Source organism: Scyliorhinus canicula, chromosome 12 (assembly GCF_902713615.1).
Source record: "Scyliorhinus canicula chromosome 12, sScyCan1.1, whole genome shotgun sequence".
Classification (NCBI taxonomy): Eukaryota; Metazoa; Chordata; class Chondrichthyes; order Carcharhiniformes; family Scyliorhinidae; genus Scyliorhinus; species Scyliorhinus canicula.
The window spans coordinates 58,278,605-58,301,669 of record NC_052157.1 but is presented as its reverse complement, the minus strand read 5'-3'; the positions used below and the strand labels follow the sequence as shown (position 1 = coordinate 58,301,669).

General features: G+C 44.4%; 1 protein-coding gene across 1 annotated transcript in view; it reads left to right on the top strand.

Moving 5' to 3' along the window:
- The window catches only part of LOC119974257 (hemicentin-1-like), a 63,481-nt gene that overhangs the window by 1,155 nt on the left and 39,261 nt on the right, over positions 1-23,065 (top strand). The window contains exons 3-14 of the mRNA XM_038813027.1: positions 4,431-4,796; positions 6,558-6,851; positions 10,699-10,980; positions 11,522-11,803; positions 12,555-12,836; positions 13,601-13,882; positions 14,424-14,705; positions 15,473-15,754; positions 16,586-16,867; positions 20,094-20,375; positions 20,929-21,204; positions 22,326-22,619. Of these exons, the coding sequence (XP_038668955.1) occupies positions 4,431-4,796; positions 6,558-6,851; positions 10,699-10,980; positions 11,522-11,803; positions 12,555-12,836; positions 13,601-13,882; positions 14,424-14,705; positions 15,473-15,754; positions 16,586-16,867; positions 20,094-20,375; positions 20,929-21,204; positions 22,326-22,619 (3,486 nt within the window). The remainder of the gene's footprint in view (positions 1-4,430; positions 4,797-6,557; positions 6,852-10,698; positions 10,981-11,521; positions 11,804-12,554; positions 12,837-13,600; positions 13,883-14,423; positions 14,706-15,472; positions 15,755-16,585; positions 16,868-20,093; positions 20,376-20,928; positions 21,205-22,325; positions 22,620-23,065) is intronic.

Sequence of the window (23,065 nt, the reverse complement as noted above, 5' to 3'; positions counted from 1 at the left end):
AGTGAGACCATCTGTGAAGGTCATGAACCCAACACAGAGACACCTTCACCACATGCACAGCTCAAGCTAGAGGCACTTTGTTTGTGTATCTCATGACCTTCTGCACCAGCGATAAGAGTTGATGTAAAACTCTCTGACCAATGGTACAACTCCTTTCCAATATAGGTCCACCTTTGAGGAGAAATATCATTGCAGGGACAGGATACAAACAACTCAAAACACCAGCTGTTTGCTCACTTTGCCCCACCAGTCAGTGACTGCTGGAGTGGGGCCATTGCTGAGCTTGGAGACAAGTGAGTCTACAATGCTGCATCAGAATCAACAATACAATATGGGGTGAGGATCAGAAATAATCCCTTAGACAATGAGGAACCAAAGAGATTCCTTAGACAATGAGGATCCAAAGAAATTCCTTTGACAGCAAGGATCTAATGAGATTGTGAGCTGCACTGTAGCACAGTGGTTAGCACTGTTGCTTCACGGCGCTAGGGTCCCCAAGTTCGATTCTCGGCTTGGATCCCTGTCTATGTGGAGTCTGCACGTTGACCCCGTGTGTGCGTGGGTTTGCTCCGGGTGCTCCGGTTTCCTCCCACAAGTCCCAAAAGACGGGCTGTTAGGTAATTTGGAGATTCTGAATTCTCCCTCAGTGTACTCGAACAGGCGCCAGAGTGTGGCGATTAGGGGATTTTCACAGTAACTTCATTGCAGTGTTAATGTAAGCCTTGTGACAATAATAAAGATTATCATTATTATTCCTCAGGCAATGAGAATCCAAATAGATTCCTCATTCAATGAGGATGCAAAGAGATTCCATAGGCAATGAGGATTCAATGAAATTCCTCTGACAGCAAGGATCTAATGAGATTCCTTATACAATGGGGATCAAAAGAGATTCCTCAAACAATGAAGATCCAGAGAGATTCCTTAGACAGCAAGGATCCAAAGAGATTCCTTACACAATCGGGATCCAATGACGTTCCTTAGACAGTGAGGATACAAAGAGATTCCTTCAACAATGAGGATCCAAAGAGATTTCTTAGGCAATGAGCAGCCAAAGCAATTCCCCAGACAATGAGGTGCTGACAGATTCCTTAGACAAAATGATTCAAAGAGATTCTTCTGACAAGAATGATCCGAAGAGATTCCTTATTCCACAGTAACTTCATTGCAGTGTTAATGTAAGCCTACTGTGACAATAAAGATTATTATTAAAGATTAGTGTTATACAATGAGAATCCAAAGATATTCCTCATTTAAAGAGGATCCAATGAGATTCCTTTGACAACAAGGATCCAAAGAAATTTCTTATACAATGGGGATCAAAAGAGATTACATTGAAAATGAGGATCTAAAGATATTCCTCAGACAATGAGGATTCAAAGAGGCCCTGAGACAGAGAGGATAAAATTAGATTCCTTGTTGAATGATGATTCAAGAAGATCTTTGAGACAATACTGACCCAAATAGAATCCTCAGACAGTGAGGACCAAAGAGATTCCATCGACAATGAGGAACAAAGAGATTCCTTTGACAATGGCAACCCAAATAGATTCATCAGACAATGAGGACCAACGATATTCCACAGACAATGGGGACCAAAAATATTCCTTCGACACTGAGGATCCAAAGAGATTCATCGGACATTGAGGATCCAAAGATATTTCTCATTCAAAGATATTCCTTAGAAATTGAGGATCCAACGAGATTAATTTGATATTGAGGATGCAAAAATATTCCTTAGAATGTGAGTATCCAAAGAGATTCCCCATTCAATGAGGATCAAAATAGATTCCTCACGCAATGATGATCCAAAGAGATTCCTTAAAAAATAAGGATGCAAGGAGATTCCTGAGACATTGAGGACCAAAGAGATTCCTCATTCAATGATGATCCAAAGAGATTCCTTATATAATGAGGATCCAAAGATATTCCTTCAACAATGAGGATCCAAAAGATTCCTCATTCAATGAGGATCCAAAGAGATTACTTATACAATGGGGACCCAAAGAGATTCCTTATCCCGTTGGTTCTCAAACTGGGGATCACGTCTTTCCAATTGATCATCGTATGGATCAACCTGTCGGGCAAGAAGGCAACAAATACTGGAGAAACAGGAAAAATGCAATAAATGAGAAACCATTCACCTTGTACAGATTAATGGGAGTTAGTGTTAACCACACACCAGGAGCTGAAAAAAAGGTTCCCCCCCCTCCCCAAACGCTTGCGCTTCACCGAGGTGACGGGCCCCTCAGCCATGAGGGTTTGCAGCAGTAGCCTGCCTCAGATTGAATTGTAGTGGGAGGGGAGGGGGGTGGTGGGTGGTTGCTGCTCTGATACTCTGGACATTCAGTTTGGACACATGCAGTAGACTCGGGACACTGTCAGCTCTGCCTGAGCTGCTGAGCAGGTCCAACATCTGTTGATGTTAATCTCTCACTGGCTTAATCATTGGAAATGGGCCGGTTTGCAACTTGACAGAGTAAATACTGAGTGAATGTTTCCCTCCGAGAACTATCTCGTACTATAGGGGCAAATTTTGAAAATGATGTTTTGAAAATATTTTAAAATCTGCCATTTAGGTGGGAGATGGGGAGGAATGTCTTCTCTCAGAGGGTGGTTAGTCTGTGGAATCCATCCCCAGACAGCAGTGGAGGCTGCGGCTCACTGAATATATACAGCACTGAGTTAGATTTTTGATCAACAGGAGGGTTGAGGGTTATGGGGTTGGGGGGAGGGGGGCGGGGGGGGTGCAGATAGGACAATGGAGTTGAAATCACAATCATAGAAGCCATGTGCTTATTGAATGGCAGAACATGTTCGATAGACTTAATGGCCTGCTCCTGCTGCTATTTCTTATGATCTTGGCTGACTGAAATCTTACCCCATTTCACAATCGTGTAAATCTCTAACACACTGAGAAATTGGGTGCAGTTCACACAGGTCCATCAAATATTCCCGAGATTGTCACATTTGTGTGAGATCTCTTTCATTATCTCAATGAAAAGGGGAACTCGTCTGTTTCAACAAACTTACCTCCTTTAAATTAAGATTGAATACTGCTTTGAGACTGTTAAACAAATGGGGTGAGATTGCTGTTCATTCTGATTGGGCCAATAACTGTTTGCACCGGATGTGAGCTGGGGATCTGATTGATCATAGATCATAGATCATAGAATTTACAGTGCAGAAGGAGGCCATTCGGCCCATCGAGTCGGCACCGGCCCTTGGAAAGAGCGCCCTACCTAAGCCCACATCTCCATCCTATCCCCGTAACCCAGCAACCCCATCTAACCTTTTTTGGACACTACGGGAAATTTAGCATGGCCAATCCACCTAACCTGCACATCTTTGGACTGTGGGAGGAAACCGGAGCACCCGGAGGAAACCCACGCACACACGGGGAGAACGTGCAGACTCCGCACAGTGTCCCAAGCCGGGAATCGAACCTGGGACCCTGGAGCCGTGAAGCAACTGTGCTAACCACTGTGCTACCCTGCTGCCCTTCCATCAACAGTATGTGTGTAAATAGAAACATCAATAAATGCTTGCGGCGTAGTGTGCACATCGCCATCGTGTTTTGTTTTGTCAATCACTTCATGTCCGTGTTTTCGTCTTCAATGATTTCCTGAGCTCTCAGAGGCTGCGGTTTCAACACTCTGCAACACGACTCTGTCGTGGTCTGAGCAAAGTGTCGAAGGTGGTCTCATGACCAAAGGCTGTTCACCATTTCTTACCTGTACTGAATCTCGTTGCCAAGATGTTTGACCAATGCTGAACATAATTTTGAGTTTTTATAATGATATAAATGCAACAGTCACTCATAAGGGGTTGTGTAAATATGTTGTGAGTTCAACTATTCAGACTGAGCACATGAGAACAGATGAACATGGATAGAAAGCTTCAAGATACCAGCAGCAGAGCTGTGTGTACTGTGTTCTGCTCACAGGCCAAAATGATACTGAGACTGGATTACATGACACACTTCCTCTCTATTGATGTCGTGCTGCTATCTCTGAAAGGTATATTAAAATAGGAACTGCGATCTGAGACAGTGAGGATCCAGGAAGGTGAGGCTAATCTGTGATTCACAATGGTGATAATGATGTGAGTTCTGAGTGCTCCTAATCCATTCTCCTGCTTTGTAAATCACACTGAATGTATTTCAATTGGTGTGTCTTGTGGACACTGTTTTGGGTGAAACTGGCTTCACTAAACAGCATCCTGAGGACCATGACCATGAGTAGAATGAACTTGTCCAGCCCTGTGACCAGGATTCTCTTTCATATGTTGTGAAACATTAAAGAGTTCCTTGTGTGTCCTGTAGATGGTCCACACTGCAGCCACTGGGCACAAATGGTGAAGGGGGTGGACATCGAGTCTAGTGGATCTGCAATCCATTCAGTGTTAAATATTGATGTTTGTCTCCACAGTTGTGCTGTCACAAGAGTGGAAATGTGACACTCCACGGGAGGTAACAGCACAGGAAGGTTTGTGTGCACAGATTCCATGTCATTACAGTTATCCATCACATTTGGAAAACCAACCCCGAGTTGGAATCTGGTATAATAACGATGAATGGGGAACACAGTCGAGCATATTTCACTCCAAGGATCATAATCAAGAATTGTCACAGTTCCGCCATCGGACCCGCCTGTCTGGAGATCTTCACAACGGTGATTGTTCCCTGATTATAAACAACATCAGACGCCAAGATGCAGGACCTTATTATTTCAGAATAGAATTTGACAACAGGAATCGCTACAGCTATTATCCTGTAACCCAGCTTCACGTTTCTGGTAAGTGCTGTGTTATATAATTCCTCAACAATTCACATTGTGAATTCACCCTATCAATCAGCAAAAAGAAACACATACACAGTGCCCATTATAAATGTTGACATTGGGAACTTATACGGGGGAAAGATGCCTTGAAATGTGAATACAGATTGAACAGGCTGACAAACATGAAAAGAGAAAATAATGGTACGAAAACCATGGGCTGTTTAGCACACTGGGCTAAATCGCTGGCTTTGAAAGCAGACCAAGCAGGCCAGCAGCACGGTTCAATTCCCGTAACAGCCTCCCCGAACAGGTGCCGGAATGTGGCGACTAGGGGCTTTTCACAGTAACTTCATTTGAAGCCTACTCGTGACAATAAGCAATTTTCATTTCAAAATTGCTTTGTTTCTGTATTTGCAGCGAGTAAATGGTTCAATATTGGTTCAATATGTTCCAGGAAGCTATTCATGCCGTCACTGAAGTGGGCTGTTGCAATATGTCTTTAAGGGATAACAGCATGACACATTTCCATCCGAGTGACGTCATGTTGCAGTCGGTCTTCTAATGTAATCCATGGGCTGCATGCTACATCGGTATGGTCCTCCGTTTTGCCGGCAGCGTCCTCACGCCCACGGATTTCCTAACAGCGCAGGGATGCCCACAATGGGAAACCCCATTGGCCGGCTGGCGGGATGGAGGGTCCCACTGCCGGTGGGGGTGCGCTGCACAAGAAAACGGGTGTGGCAGGGCAGAAAATCCCGTCCCATATCTTTTGGTTATTTTTTTGTTCGTTTTTTTTAACTCTCTCTGAGTCGCTATTGATCCGGCCACACACTGGTCACTCACCCTTCCCGACTGAGCTAACACAATACCGGCCATATCGATGCACTGTCCCACTCACTGAACTGACACGCGATGCGCTGCAATCTCTCCATGGGGGAATCTGTCTGGTCACTAAGCTCTTTATTTGAGCATATCTATGTCGTCAAAGCTTTATAACGATTCCTCACCAGTGATTGTCAATTCAATGGTCTTGAAGTGAAAGTACATTAAGCTGAGTGACAGACGGTTAATTAAGTATTCCTGAAGAGTCTCACCTCAAACCCAGCTCCTAGCCGGTGTTTATAATCTCACTCCTTTCGCAATTTCACCAAAATGTCGCATAGTTTTACGAGAAAAGAGTTCCGAAAGGGAATTTTGAGAGATTTCAACATCTCAGAGAGAATCAGAGAAGCTCCTTCCAGCTACTGAACTCAAAGTGAAACTGAAACAACCCACCCTTACTGGGGTGAGGTAAACATGCCAGAGAAATCAGAACCAATCACCACGAGGTATCGGTAAAGCCCAGCATTTTGAGCCAGCACATTGGCCCGCCAGCCAAGTCCATCACTCTGAATCATCACTGATGTCAGGCAAATCGCTCTGGAATCTGCTGGCTGGAATTACAGACAGTTTCATGCACTCTGCTCTGTCTAAGGTTCACAGGTCAATCTTTAGTTTAAACCAACACAGGCTTCTGCATGAATTGAAGGCAAAGTCCACATTAAAGGAGCAGTGCATTAATCGTCCATGGGCAAAGACTATAATGATAAAAATAAAAGAAATAAAAGCAAAAGGAAAATAGAGAACAAACAGGGTTTAAACAGGAGGATCCTTACAAAACAGTGATGTTTTGATATCATCCTTGTAAAAGGGCTTTCTCCTGTGGGATTGTGATTTCTATTTGAACTGATGCTTCACATTATATTTATCTAAAAGGATCCATTATGTGTGTGCTAGATTTCACAGACAAACCCACGATATTCCCTGCTGAAATTATTGCAGGAAAACCTGTGGACATAAGGTGCACCTTCAACACAATGTGCAGTGGAACAACACCTGCCTTAACCTGGGACACTCCCACTGACGTACCTGGATCAGTCTCAAACACAGTAATTCAGCATGGCATCACTCTGACCTATACTTCTGTTCTCAGCCTGACCCCATCACTCAAACATCACAGACAAACTCTCACCTGTAGGCTGAGATATCCATCTGTTTCATCGGAGCGGACCCTCGTACTAACTGTGCAATGTAAGTAAGGTTATCTTTCAATCGAAATCATCCTTAATGGCCTAGATTGTGTACAGCAAGACACCATAAACAATACTCTACTCAGCAAAGGATCATTTATCGTTTACTGATAAAGAATCACCATTGACAATACAGCAATCTCTAAATGCAGCGATCTCTCTGTGCTGACCATCCAATGGCGCAGCATTCCCTCAGTATTTATCTTCCGACGGCGTAGCATTCCCTCAGTACTGAACTACCGATAGTGCAGCACTCCCTCAGTACTGACCCTCTAACAGTGCAGCACTCCCTCAGTACTGACCCTCTGACAGTGCAGCACTCCCTCAGTACTGACCCACTGACAGTGCAGCACTCCCTCAGTACTGACCCTCTGACAGTGCAGCATTCCCTCAGTACTGACCCACTGACAGTGCAGCACTCCCTCAGTACTGACTCTCTGACAGTGCAGCACTCCCTCAGTACTGACCCTCTAACAGTGCAGCACTCCCTCAGTACTGACCCTCTGACAGTGCAGCATTCCCTCAGTACTGACCCTTTGAAAGTGTAGCACTCCCTCTGAACAGAAGAGTCTGTCTGGATTGCATACTTTATTTTTATTTATTTTTTTAACCTTAGAGTACCCAATTAATTTTTTCCAAATAAGGGGCAATTTAGCGTGGCCAATCCACCTACCCTGCACATCTTTGGGTTGTCGGGGTGAAACCCCCACAGACACGGGAAGAATGTGCAAACTCCACATGGACAGTGACCCAGAGCCGGGATTCAAACCCGGGTCCTCAGCGCCGTAGGCCACAGTGCTAACCACTGGACCGTCCTTGGATTGCATACTTTATGGTGAAGGATCCTACATTTAGATCACACCTTTCACAGGGTCTCTGAAAGTGCTTCGTCGTCAACGTAAATTAACTTATCTTTATTTGTTTTCAGACGCACCCCTGAATCTCTATTACTCCTATGAATACACAGGCTTCAATATCACACACACACAAACAGGCACGCAAACACACACACCCACTCTCTGAAATGTACTCACATACACAGGCAGGCAAACACACACACCCAGACTCAGAAATGTACTCACATACACAGGCAGGCAAACACACACACCCAGACTCAGAAATACACTCACATACACAGGTAGGCAAACACACACACCCAGACTCAGAAATACACTCACATACACAGGTAGGCAAACACACACACCCAGACTCAGAAATGTACTCACATACACAGGCAGGCAAACATACACACACAGACTCAGAAATGTACTCACATACACAGGCACGCAAACACACACACCCAGACTCAGAAATGTACTCACATACACAGGCAGGCAAACACACACACCCAGACTCAGAAATGTACTCACATACACAGGCAGGCAAACACACACAACCAGACTCAGAAATACACTCACATACACTGGCATGCACAAGCAGGTATGTATGAACAGTATGTGTACTATTATGGACATGAGATAGAGGCAAACCTGAACTCCTTTATTCTCTCACAGTCTGTCAGTAAGCAGATGTGTTTTTTTCTTTCTTTAAAATTATCTGTTGCCCTTGTTACAAACACCCTTTGTTTATGTTGTCAATCTTTAAAGTGACTCACAGCAAATTCTCTTTTGGTTGAATCGAAAGTTTTGTTTATTCACACATTCAAACCTGGGGTGTGGGTGGGGATGTAATGATTACAACTTCACACCTACACACAGGTATACAGTATGGGATGGGAAAGAGGTTTGTTCAATTATAAATACATTAACAGTGAGAAGAACCACAGAAATGGTTAGAAGTTCACATGATTGCTCGGATCTGGAAAGTCAAATACCAAGGGGCTCCTTCATGGAGAATATCAACTGTTAGACCTCTGGTTCCATGGTTTATAATGTGTTCAATGAGGTGTGAGATTCCACAAGGATCAACTTAGAACTCTTTGTCCCTATAAAGATTGTTGAAAATTTCCAAAAAAACTCTGGCCAATCCAGGCATTGATTGTTTCAGCAAAATGCATTTTTAAATAAGTATAAAGGATGAAGTTTGATTTACACAGTTTATGATCTCTTCCATGTCTTATCGATGTGATCATATACAATCGCACACACACATCAGACCACACAACACACACACTTAAACAAACACATCACACCACACGCAGACATACACATGCCCACAACACACTTACACAGGCACACAATTCAACACACACAAACATGCACATGCACAAATGCCCATCACATACACACCACATGCACTCACACACATTCACAGGTATGAGGTCTGTGTTCTCCCTCAGCGCTTTACTGGACTCTCGATATAAGCTCCAATTCTGTGTTGAAAGAATGCAAACACCAAATTAGCAAGCAGATCCCTGTGAACACCGCAACCTGGAAGTTACACTCCAAGTCACCCACCATCCTGACTTGGAAACATATCGGCCATTCCTTCGCTGTCGCTGGGTCAAAATATTGGCACTTCCTCCCTAACAGCACTGTGGGTGTACCTACACTACATGGACTGCATCGGTTCCAGAAGACGGCTCAGCACCACCCTTCTCAAGGTGCAATTAGCAATGGGTAATGAGTGCTGACTTAACCAGTGATATCCACATTCCATGAATGAACAGGAAAAAAATACATGCCACAATTGGACAAACACTCTCCTGCACAGAGAATTATAGATATACCCCTCGGCACTCATACATTTCACTGACTGTCAAGCTCTTGGGCACATCCTGAGGTTGTGGAAGAAAGTTCCTTTTCTTCCAGGTGGACAGTGTCTCCACTGGTGGAAGAGTGCAACTACAGTGTGACAGTTTACGCAGTGTCCATTATAAACGTGACATAGGAACTTATATTGAGGAAAGTTATTTGAAAATGCATGAAGACATTGTTGCTGTTTTTCTGGTTCTAAATACAGCGGTCAATATGGTCACCTTCCTTAATCCTAATTATGTTTGCTTAAGAGTCGCCAGGTATCTTTCGATACCGCCACAAGGTTCAAACCCGAATACTGATCAAAGAGCCAGTACACCAGTTAGTTAGTTCAAAGTCAATACTATTTATTTACACACACAGTAAGGTCTACTCATGCACAAAATACCATAAACTAAACTATCGCTACTGCTAACGCCTATACTTAGATTCAGGTGTCCATTCAGTCAGAGGAACAATGGCCGTTGTTTGGATCTGAGGCTGTTGGGTTTGAAGGGGCATAGGAGAACAGCTAAGGTCGTCCATCTGGTAGCGAGCGTTAATCTTGGACTTACTTGCTTCTGGTGCAGCTGGTGGAAGGGCCTCTCCGCTTTGAGAGCCGAGTCCAAGAGAGTGATTCTCTCTTGGGGCCTTCTTCTTATACCTAAAGAGGCTTCACGCGCTTTTGGGCGGGCCTTGAACTTGGCCCCAATTAATTCGGCCGTATCTTGATCACTTGTATTGATCTTGACCAATAAAGGGGTGGATCCCTGATGGGCGGGACCTATGTGGCCGTTGGTCTGGCTTTGATGGCGCTTTCGGTTTGGGGAACTGGCGCCGGGGGGCCTGGAGCCAGATCGGTTACTTGAGTGTCTTCCTTTGTTCCCGGAGATGGGCCATCAATATGCTAATTACCATTCAGTTTCAGTCTCGTCTGGGAGCTGCGGTTCCAATACGCATACAGGCTCTGTGCCTGCCTGCTTTCTTACCATTGTCCATAGTTCCTTATAGTCTTTGCAAACATCCATTTTGTATTGTGGAAGTGGCCATCCCAGATGGCTACAACATCAGATACAGGGAGATTAGGCATAAAGTCTGACTTTGATTCATAACAATCAAGTTTCTCCCAAATAAATCCTTATTTGTTTTTAGATGCACCACAGGATCTCTCAATGACTTCTCTTGATATGATTAAAACTTCATTGATCAATATAATTGAGGGGGCTTCGACAAGGATAATCTGCTCTGTCTCGAGTTTCCCAGCTTCTAACCTGACGTGGAGACGTCTTCATGTCACAATGAACAGAACAAGATCCAACAATGAGCTGTGGTTGGTGATTCCTCGCGTTACATCCAGGGACACTGGAGACTACGAGTGTGCAGCAGAGAATGAACATGGAGCAGTGAAGGGGTCCATAACCATCACTGTGGAACGTGAGTGTTCACACACTTCAGAACCTCTCACACAATTGAGTATACACCATTTGGCATGTGTACACAATCCCACATGTGATAAGACATCAACAACATTAAGGTTGGGCTGATCAGTGACAAATAAAGTTCATGTTACACAAGTGCCAGCAATCACCATCTCCAGCAAGAGAAAATCAAACCATAACCCGTTGGCACTCAAAGGCATTACCATCGCTCAATCCCCACTATCAACATCCTGGGGGTAACCATTGATCAGAAACTGAACAGGGTAAGCCACATAAAACTCTGGCTACAAGAGCAGGTCAGAGACTGGGAAATCTGCAGTGATTAACGCACCACCATCTCAAGGACAATTAGGGATGTGAATTAATAAAAGCAAACACATAGGGGCAGTGTCCAATCTAAATATTATTTTTGAATTTACAAAGGGGAAATGTGCCTTTAAATGTACATAGACGTCAGATAAAGAAAGAGAGAGATGAAGCATAAAGTCTTGTTGTCTATGGTATTTGCTTACACTGAAATCCTTATTTATTTTTAGATGCACCACGGAATCTCTCAATGACCTCTTTTGATATGATTAACACTTCATTGATCAATGTAATTGAGGGGAATTCTGCAGAAATAATCTGCTTTGTCGAGAGCTTCCCAGCTTCTAACCTAATGTGGAGACATCTTAATGTCACAATGAACAGAACAAGTTCCAACAATGAGTTGTGGTTGGTGATTCCTCACGTTACATCCAGGGACACTGGAGACTATGAGTGTGTGGCAGAGAATAAACATGGAGCAGTGGAGGGGTCCATAACTATCACTGTGCAATGTGAGTGTTCACAGACGTCAACATCAGTCGGAGACATACACTCACGTACACTCTTGAACACAGATAGAAACACGCAGACACTGACACATACATCACATAGGGATATCCCAGGAACATGTACAGGCCAACACAAAAATACACACACACAAACAAACAGGCCCAACGCAGTCCACTTGATTGTCACCTCATTCATCATCAACATTCATTCCCTCAACCATCGATGCACAGTGATAGCAGTGTGTATCATCCACACAATGCACTGCACCAACTCACCAAGGCTCCTTCAACAGCATCTTTCAAACATGCAACCACTAACATCTAGAACGACAAGAGCAGCAGATACTGGGGAACACCACCACCTGCAAGTGCAGCCACCAAGACACAATATCCTGACTTTGAACTGTATCGCTGGTCCTTCGCTGTCACTGGGTCAAAGTCCTGGGTCTTCCTCTCTAATAGAATTGTGTGTGTGCCTACGCCAGATGGAATGAAGCATATCAAAAAGGCAGTTCAGCTTACCAACTGGCAATTAGGGATGGGCATTAAATGTTGTCCTTACCAGAAGTGTGCACATTGTATGAAAGAATAAAAAGAAACACACACAGTGGGTGTCCATTGTAAACATGACATTGGAACTTATAAAGAGGAAAGATGGCCTGGCATGCATATAAACATCAGATGCAGAGAAACGATGCATGAAGTCTTACTGTGCACTGTGTTTTTTCACAAGAAAATCTTCCTTTATTTTTAGATGTACCACAGAATCTTTCAATAACTTCTCTTGATATGATTAATACTTCATTGATCAATATAATTGAGGGTAACTCTACAGTGATAATCTGCTCTGTCGAGAGCTCCCCAGCTTCTAACCTGACGTGGAGACATCTTAATGTCACAATGAACAGAACAAGTTCCAACAATGAGCTGTGGTTGGTGATTCCTCACGTTACATCCAGGGACACTGGAGACTATGAGTGTGCGGCAGAGAATGAACATGGAGCAGTGGAGGGGACAATAACCATCACTGTGGAACGTGAGTGTACACAGACTTTAATATCAGTCAGACATATACGCTCACATACGCTCTCAAACACACTGTCTCATACTCTCAAATGCACATAGAAACACACAGACACTGAAACACGCAGCATATATGGATACCCCAGGAACATGCACAGAAAGTCACACAAAACACACACACAAATAATGACCAGCGTAGTCAACTTGAATTTCACCTTATCCACCATCATCAACATTCACTCCCTTTACCACCGATGCACAGTGATAGCAGTGTGTACCATCCACACAATGCACTGCATCAACTCACCAAGGCTCCTTCAACAGCACCTTTCAAACACGCAACCATTACCATCTAGAACGACAAAAGCAGCAGATGCTGGGGAACACCACCACCTGAAAGTTCCCCATCTAGGCACAATATCGTTACTTTGAACCGTATCGCTGTTCCTTCACTGTCGCTGGGTTAAAGTCCTGCAACTCCCTCTCTAACAGCACTGTGGATGTACCTACACCACAGGGACTGCAGCGGATCAAGAATGCAGCTCAGCTTCCCAAGGGATAATTAGTGAGTGGCAATGAATGCTGGCCTTACCAGAAATGTGCATATCTTGTGAAAGAATAGAAAGAAACACAAATAGTGTCCATTGTAACTTTGACATTGGAACTTATAAAGGGGAAAGATATCCTGATATGCACATAGACATCAGAGACAGAGAAACAATGTATGGAGTCTTGCTGTGCAATGTGCTTTCTCACAATAAAATCTTCCTTTTTTAGATACACCACGGAATCTCTCAATAACTTCTCTTGATATGATTAATGCTTCATTGATCAATATAATTGAGGGGAATTCTGCAGTGATAATCTGCTCTGTCGAGAGCTTCCCAGCTTCTAACCTGACGTGGAGACATCGTAATGTCACAATGAATAGAACAAGTTCCAACAATGAGCTGTGGTTGGTGATTCCTCGCGTTACATCCAGGGACACTGGAGGCTATGAGTGTGCAGCAGAGAATGAACATGGAGCAGTGGAGGGGTCCATAACCATCGCTGTGGAATGTGAGTGTTCACATACTTCAGAATCTCTCACACAGTTGAGTATACACCATTAGGCATGTGTACGCAATCCCACATGTGATAAGACATCAACAACATTAAGGTTGGGCTGATCAGTGGCAAATAAAGTTCATGTCACACAATTGCCAGCAATCACCATCTCCAACAAGAAAAAATCTAACCATAACCGATTGGCACTCAAAGGCACTACCATCGTTCAATCCCCACTATCAACATCCTGGAGGTTACCATTGATCAGAAACTGAACAGGGTAAGCCACATAAAACTCTGGCTACAAGAGCAGGTCAGAGACTGGGAAATCTGCAGTGATTAACGCACCACCATCACAAGGGCAATTATGGATGTGAATGAATAAAAGCAAACACATAGAGGTAGTGCCCATTCTAAATATTATTTTTGAACTTATAATCGGGAAATGTGGCTTTAAATGTACATAGACGTCAGATAAAGAAAGAGAGAGATGAAGCATAAAGTCTTGTTGTCTATTGTATTTGCTTACACTGAAATCCTTATTTATTTTTAGATGCACCACGGAATCTCTCAATGACCTCTTTTGATATGATTAACACTTCATTGATCAATGTAATTGAGGGGAATTCTGCAGAAATAATCTGCTTTGTCGAGAGCTTCCCAGCTTCTAACCTGACGTGGGGACATCTCAATGTCACAATGAACAGAACAAGTTCCAACAATGAGTTGTGGTTGGTGATTCCTCACGTTACATCCAGGGACACTGGAGGCTATGAGTGTGCGGCAGAGAATGAACATGGGGCAGTGGAGGGAACAATAACCATCACTGTGGAACGTGAGTGTACACAGACTTCAACATCAGTCAGACATATACGCTCACATACACTCTCAAACGCACTGTCTCATACTCTCAAATACACATAGTAACACACAGACACTGACACACGCAGCATATATGGATACCCAAGGAACATGCACAGAAAGTCACACAAAACACACACACAAATAATGACCAGCGCAGTCAACTTGAATTTCACCTTATCCACCATCATCAACATTCACTCCCTTTACCACCGATGCACAGTGATAGCAGTGTGTACCATCCACACAATGCACTGCATCAACTCACCAAGGCTCCTTCAACAGCACCTTTCAAACACGCAACCATTACCATCTAGAACAACAAGAGCAGCAGATGCTGGGGAACACCACTACCTGAAAGTTCCCCATCTAGGCACAATATCGTTACTTTGAACCGTATCGCTGTTCCTTCACTGTCGCTGGGTCAAAGTCCTGCAACTCCCTCTCTAACAGCACTGTGGGTGTACCTACACCACAGGGACTGCAGCGGGTCAAGAATGCAGCTCAGCTTCCCAAGGGATAATTAGTGAGTGGCAATGAATGCTGGCCTTACCAGAAATGTGCATATCTTGTGAAAGAATAGAAAGAAACACACACAGTGTCCATTGTAACTTTGACATTGGAACTTATAAAGAGGAAAGATATCCTGATATGCAGGTTGACATCAGATACAGAGAAACAATGTGTGGAGTCTTGCTGTGCACTGTGTTTTCTCACAAGAAAATCTTCCTTTATTTTTAGATGCACCACGGAATCTTTCAATAACTTCTCATGATATGATTAACGCTTCATTGATCAATATAATTGAGGGGAATTCTACAGTGATAATTTGCTCTGTCGAGAGCCTCCCAACTTCTAACCTGACGTGGAGACATCTTCATGTCACAATGAATAGAACAAGATCCAACAATGAGCTGTGGTTGGTGATTCCTCACGTTACATCCAGGGACACTGGAGACTATGAGTGTGCAGCAGAGAATGAACATGGAGCAGTGGAGGGGTCCATAACCATCACTGTAGAACGTGAGTGTACACAGACTTCAACATCTCTCACACAAATGAAATAACACAATTAGACAAAAGTTCACAATCCAGGGCAGCACGGTGGCGCAGTGGATAGCATTGCTGCCTCATGGCGCTGAGGCCCCAGGTCCGATTCCGGCCCTGGGTCACTGTCCGTGTGGAGTTTGCACAGTCTCCCCGTGTTGCGTGGGTTTCGCCCCCACAGCCCAAAAGATGTGCAGGGTAGTGGATTGGCCACGCTAAATTGCCTCTTAATTGGAAAAAATGAATTGGGTACTCTAAATTTTTTTTAAAAATACACTATCACATATTTCAGCATGACGTGAACAACACTCAGCTTGGGCTGATATGTTACAAGTAACATTCATGCCAAACAAGTGACAGTCAATGGCCATCTCCAACACGAGAGTCTCTAACCATCACCCATTGACATTCAAAGGCACTACCATCGCTTAATCCCCACTATCAACACCTTGGTGGGGAGTGGGGGGGAGGGGTGTTACCCCTGATCAGTAACTGAATAGAATCAGCTACATACAACTCTAGCTGCAAGAGCAGGTCAGAGACTTGGAAATCCACGGTGAATATCTCACCACCATCTCCACAAGGGCAAAGAGGGATGGGTAATAAATGGTGTTCTGGGCGGCGACATCACATCTTCTGAAGGAAGAAAAAGAAAGACATAGGGGCAGTGTCCATTCTAAATGTTTATATTTGAACTTAGAATGTGAAAGGTGTCTTGAAATGTACATAGACATCAGATAGAAAGATGAAGCATAAACTCTTGTTGTGCATTGTGTTTTCTCACAATGAAAGCTTTATTTTTTTTAGACACACCACAGAATCTCTCAATGACTTCTATTGATATGATTAACGCTTCATGGATCAATATAATTGAGGGTAATCCTACAGTGATAATCTGCTCTGTCAAGAGCTTCCCAGTTTCTAACCTGATGTGGCGACATGTTAACGTCACAATGAACAGAACAAGTTCCAACAATGAGCTGTGTTTGGTGATTCCTCACGTTACATCCAGGGACACTGGAGACTATGAGTGTGTGGCAGAGAATGAACATGGAGCAGTGGAGGGGTCCATAACCATCACTGTGGAACGTGAGTGTACACAGACGTCAACATCAGTCAGGCATATGCGCTCATATAAACTCTCAAACACAGTCGCATACTCTCAAAAGCACATAGAAACACACAGACACTGATACACACAGCATATATGGATACCCCAGGAACATGCACAGAAAGTCACACAAACCACACACACAAATAATGACCAGCGCAGTGAACTTGAATTTCACCTGATGCACCATCATCAACTTTCACTACCTTCACCACTGATGCACAGTGATAGCAGTGTGCACCATCAATGCACTGCAGCAACTCATCAAGGCTCATCCAACAGCACCTTTCAAACATGCAACAATTACCATCTAGAAGGACAAGAGCAGCAGATGCTGGGGAACGCCATCACCATAAGGCCAGAAGACATAGGAGCAGAATTAGGCCACTCAGCTCATTGAGTCTTCTCCGCCATTCAATCATGGCTCATATTTTCTCATCCCCATTCTCCTGCCTTCCCCCCAATAACCCCTGATCCCCTTAATAATCAAGAAACTATCTATCTCAGTCTTAAAGACACTCAGTGATTTGGCCTCCACAGCCTTCTGCGGCAAAGAGTTCCGCAGATTCACCACCCTCTGGCTGAAGAATATCCTCCTCGTCTGTTTTAAAGGATTGCCCCTTTACTCTGAGATTGTGTCCTCTGGTTCAAGTCTCTCCTCCAAGTGGAAACATCCTCTCCACGTCCACTCTATCCAGGCCTCGCAATATCCTGTAAGTTTCAATAAGATCCCCCCCCCTCATCCTTCTAAACTGCAACGAGTACAGACCCAGAGTCCTCAACCATTTCTCATACATCAAGTTTTTCATTCCAGGGATCATTCTTGTGAGACTCCCCTGGACCTTTTCCAAGGCCAGCACATCCTTCCTGAGATACGGGGTCCAAAACTGCTCACAATACTCCAAATGGGGTCTGACCAGAGCCTCAAACAGCCTCAGAAGTACTTCATGGTCTTGTATTCTAGCCCTCTTGACATGAATGCTAACATTGCATTTGTCTTCTTAACTGCTGACTGAACCTGCACGTGAAACCTTAAGAGAATCATGAACAAGGACTCCCAAGTCCCTTTGTGCTTCTGATTTCCTAAGCATTTCCCCATTTAGAAAATAGTCTATGCCTAAATTCCTCCCCACAAAGTGCATAACCTTACACTTTTCCACATTGTATTTCATTTGGCACTTCATTGCTTGTCCTAAGCTTGTCAAAATCTTTCTGCAGCCCCCTTGCTTCCTCAATACTACCTGTTCCTCTGCAGATCTTTGTATCATCTGCAAACTTAGCAACAGTGCCTTCAGTTCCTTCTTCCAGATCCTTAATGTATATTGTGAAAAGTTGTGGTCCCAGCACAGACCCCTGAGGCACACCACTAGTCACTGGCTGCCACCCTGAAAAAGACCCCTTTATCCCCACTCTTTGCCTTCTGCCAGTCAGCCAATCGTTTATCCATGCCAGGATCTTACCCTTAAAACCATGGGCTTTTAACTTATTTAACAGTCTCTTCTGCGGCACTTTGTCAAAGGCCTTCTGGAAATCTAAATAAATCATATCCACTGGTTCTCCTTTGTCTAACTTACTTGTTACCTCCTCAAAGAACTCTAAAAGATTTGTCAGACACGACCTCCCTTTGACAAAGCCGTGCTGACTCATTCCTATTTCACCATGCACTTCCAAGTACTTCGCAATCTCATCTTTAATAACAGACTCTAAAATCTTACCAATGACTGAAGTCAGGCTAACCGGCCTATAATTTTTGTCTTCTGCCTCCCTCCCTTCTCAAACATTGGTGTTACATTAGCCACTTTCCAGTCCTCTGGGACCTTTCCTGCCTCCAGTGATTCCTGAAAGATCATCACCAATGCCTCCACAATTTCCTCAGCTATCTCTTTTAGGACCCTGGGGTGTAGTCCTTCCGGTCCAGGAGACTTATCCACCTTCAGACCTTTCTGTTTCTCCAGAAGCTTCTCCTTTGTAATGGTCACTGCACTCACCTCTGCCCCCTGGTTCTCCTGGAGCTCGGTGGGCAGCACGGTAGCACACGTGACTAGCACTGTGGCTTCACAGCGCCATGGTCTCAGGTTTAATTCCCTGCGGTGTCACTGTCTGTGTAGAGTCTGCATGTTCTCCCCGTGTCTGCGTGGGTTTCCTCCGGGTGCTAGGGTTTCCTCCCACAGTCCAAAGACTTGCAGGTTAGGTGGATTGGCCATGCTAAATTTCTCTCAGTGTCCAAAAAAGTTAGGAGGGGTTATTGGGTTACGGGGATAGGGTGGAGGTGTGGGCTTAAATGGGTTGGTGCAGACTCGATAGGCCGAATGGCGTCCTTCTGCACTGTATGTTCTATGTATCCCACTGGTGTCTTCCACCATGAAGACTGATGCAAAATAACTATTCAATTCTTCTGCCATTTCTTTGTTTCCTATTATTGCTTCTCCAGCCACATTTTCCAGTGGTCCAATGTCTATTTTTGCCTCTCTCTTACCTTTTATACATTGAAAAAACTCTTCCTATTTTCCTTTATATTACTAGCTAGCTTGCACTCATACCTCATCTTCTCCCCCTATTGCATTTTTAGTTGTCCTCTGCTCACTTTTAAAAGCTTCCCAATCCTCTGATTTCCCACTAACCTTTGCCATTTTGTATGCTTTTTCTTTAGCTTTCATGCTGTCCTCTTCATCCCTCAGCCATGGATGCCTTGTCCTCCCCTTAGCATGTTTTCTTCTCCTTGGGATGAATTTCTGTTGTGCCTCCCTAATAATACCCAAAACTCCTGCCATTGCTGTTCCACTGTCTTCCCTGTTAGGCTCCTTTACCAATCAACTCCGGCCAGCCCCTCCCTCAAATTCCCCACCTCGGCACAATATCCTGTCTTTGAACCGTATCGCTGCCCTTTCACTGTCGCTGTGTCAAAATACTGCAACTCCCTCTCTAACAGCACTGTGGGTGTCCCTACCCCTCACGGACAGCAGTGGTTCAAGAAAGCACATCAGCTTACCAAGGGGCAATTAGGGATGGGGAATGAATGCTGGCCTCCCCAGAAATGTACATATCTTGTGAAAGAATAAAAAAAAACAGTCAGCGTCCATTGTAAATATGACACTGGAACTTATAAAGAGGAAAGAAGTCCTGAAATGCACATAAATATAAGATACACAAAAACAATGTATGGAGTCTTGTTTCTGTCACAATAAAATCTGCTTATATTTTTAGATGCACCACGGAATCTCTCAATGAGTTTTCTTGATATGGTTAACTCTTCATGGATCAATATAATTGTGGGTAATTCTACAGTGATAATCTGCTCTGTCGCGAGCTTCCCAGCTTCTAACATGACATGGCAACATCTTAATGTCACAATGAACAGAACAAGTTCCAACAATGAGCTGTGGTTGGTGATTCCTCACGTTACATCCAGGGACACTGGAGACTATGAATGTGCGGCAGAGAATGAACATGGAGCAGTGGAGGGGTCCATAACCATCACTGTGGAATGTGAGTGTGGAGATATATTTGTTCATTTATTATCACATTCGTTAATTCATTATCATGACAGCCTTAGTGAAGCCATTGACATCACCTTCACTGGCCTTCCTCAATCCCCCCTCAGTCCACATCTCAATGTTATCCACTCATCCAATTTTTCTTCTTCCTCGTTTGTTTTTATTCTCAGTTTTTCCTTCAATTGTTGTCAGGACAAGGCTCGCCGGCTTTCATTTCCAATCTCCATACTTGACCATCCACAGACTGGATGGGAAATTCCAATCGCCAATCTCCAACCCTCCCACAACCTTTCAGTCGCTCCTTAAAACCCGCCTCTTTGACCGAGCAATTTTCCACCAGTTTCTAATATCTCCTGGTGTGTCTCGGAATCAGATTCTGTTCTGAGGAGATGAGAAATGAGGGAGTGGATTCCAGAACTTAGGATCCAGGCAGCTGAAAGCACGGTCGCCAATGGTGGAATGATGAGAATTGGAGGAGCACGGAGATCTCGGAGGGTTGTGGGATGTGGGGATGAGCTGCTGATTCTCCTCTGTTCCTGTTCCAGATCCCCCACAGGAGACGATGGTGTCCATCAGCACATCCCCTGATGGGATAAGAGAGGGAAGCAATATCACATTAACCTGCTCCAGTGAAAGTGTCCCACCGATATCTCATTACACCTGGTTCAGGATCGAGGGGAACACCAGCATCCAGTTAAACACAAGTAGCCGCTTTCTCTCCTTCACCCCTGTAACACGGGAGAATGATGGAAGTTTCTACTGCACAGTGAGGAACCCACTGGGTAACAGCACCTCCAAGATTACCCACCTGGATGTTCAATGTAAGTATTTAACTCTATCTGGCTCTTCTTAAAACACCAGCACCTTCTGTCCGAGGCTAGCCTACTTGCTGCATTTTAGCATTACTAGCATAACCGCTATGGTTTTTTCACCGTTTGTCTCTCCGAGATACTTAAGGAGATATTAGATACAGGTGCTCAAAATCTCGGAGAAAGAGATAGATTACTGAGGAGTGAAATAAGGACAGAAACAGACAGGGAGACACAGCAAGAGAATTCCAGAGGTTAGGGCACCGCAGGCAGCAAATAGCATGGCCATTTGAGTAATGGAAATCGGAGGATGTTGAAAAGGCCGGAATAGGAGAGGGCAGAGATCTTCGAGGTTTGTTCGAGTAGAGAGGAGATTAAAGAGATATTGAAGTTTGCAGGGACTGGAGGAGGTTAAGAGATCGGGAGGGGTGTAAGGATTGGAGGAGGTTACAGAGATAGAGAGAGATTTAGGGATAGGGAGGAGGTTACAAAGATAGGGAAGTGTGTAGGAATTGGGAGGAAGTTACAGTGTTAGAAAGAGATGTTGGGGTTGGAAGGAGGTTGCAGAGATAGGGAGAGTTGTGGGGACTGGAGGAGGTTACAGAGACAGGGAGTGTGATAGGTGTTGGAGAAGGTTACAGAGGCAGTTGTTAGGAAAGAGTCAATGTTTCCTAGTATTTAATTTGGAATTGGGGTTTTAATTGTTATTGTTCAATAGAATGTGTCATATATAAAGGGGCACTGTGGTGTTGTTGGAAAAGTGATTGCTGAACACAATTAACTGAGAGTTGAAGAAGTCAAGACTCGCTTTTTAGTTCTATTATCGAGTTACCATTGGAGCTTAACAATAGGGAGGCTTGTGCGATCTGGAGGAGGTTTGCAGAGGTACAGAGGGTTGTTGGAGCTGGAGGAGCTTTTAAAGAGAGGGAGGGCTGTAGGAGTTGGAGGACATTGCAGAGATCACCGAGTCACTCAGCCAGCAAAAGTGAGTGATGCGTAACCGGGATTCAGTGCGAGTTGGAAACGTGGACCACAGAGTTTAGGATGAGCTGAACTTTATGGAGGTTGGAAGATGGAAGTCGACATTCTAACTTTGCTACGATGTTGCCTCAGTGTTGTCCTTCCCTCCTCAGATAAGCCGATGATTTCCCGGGAGTCGGATTGCACCATGAGGTCAGAGGAGGTCATCTGCGTCTGTGTGGCCAACTCCAATCCACCCGGAGACCTCACCTGGCACCTGCCCCTTGCCAACATCAGCGGTAACCACACACACGGACGATTAGTGTCAAGGCATGTCAGAGATGGGCATCTGGTGATTGGCTCCCTAATCCTGACAGGGCCCCAGGGTGAGGAGGCAGTGATGGCATCCTGCTCGGTTCAAAACCCACATGGTGAATCCACGTTTAAGATGTCACTCTGGGTCAAAGGTGAGAGAATGGTTCGGGATCGACCTCCACTCGGCTGGTTTGACCTCTAAACTTTAGAATTCCCTCCCTTCCTCACTCTCTCCACCTCTCTCTCCAGCTATTTTAAGATGCTCTTTGCAACTAACCTTTTTGACTCAGCTTTTAATCACCTGACCTTATGTGGCAATGTCAACACTCGGTCAATTGGAGCCAGGCCGTTCAGAGGTGATGTCAAGAAGCATTTCTTCACCCACAGACCATTGGAAATCTGGAACTCGCTCCCCACAAACAAAGCAGCTTCATTGGAAATATAGATTACACAAACCAGTGTTCCATCAGGGGAGGACATGTATCAGCACCCTAGCCTTTCTTACTCACCCCTTCACTTGGGCAGCACGGTAGCATTGTGGATAGCACAATCGCTTCACAGCTCCAGGGTCCCAGGTTCGATTCCGGCTGGAGTCACT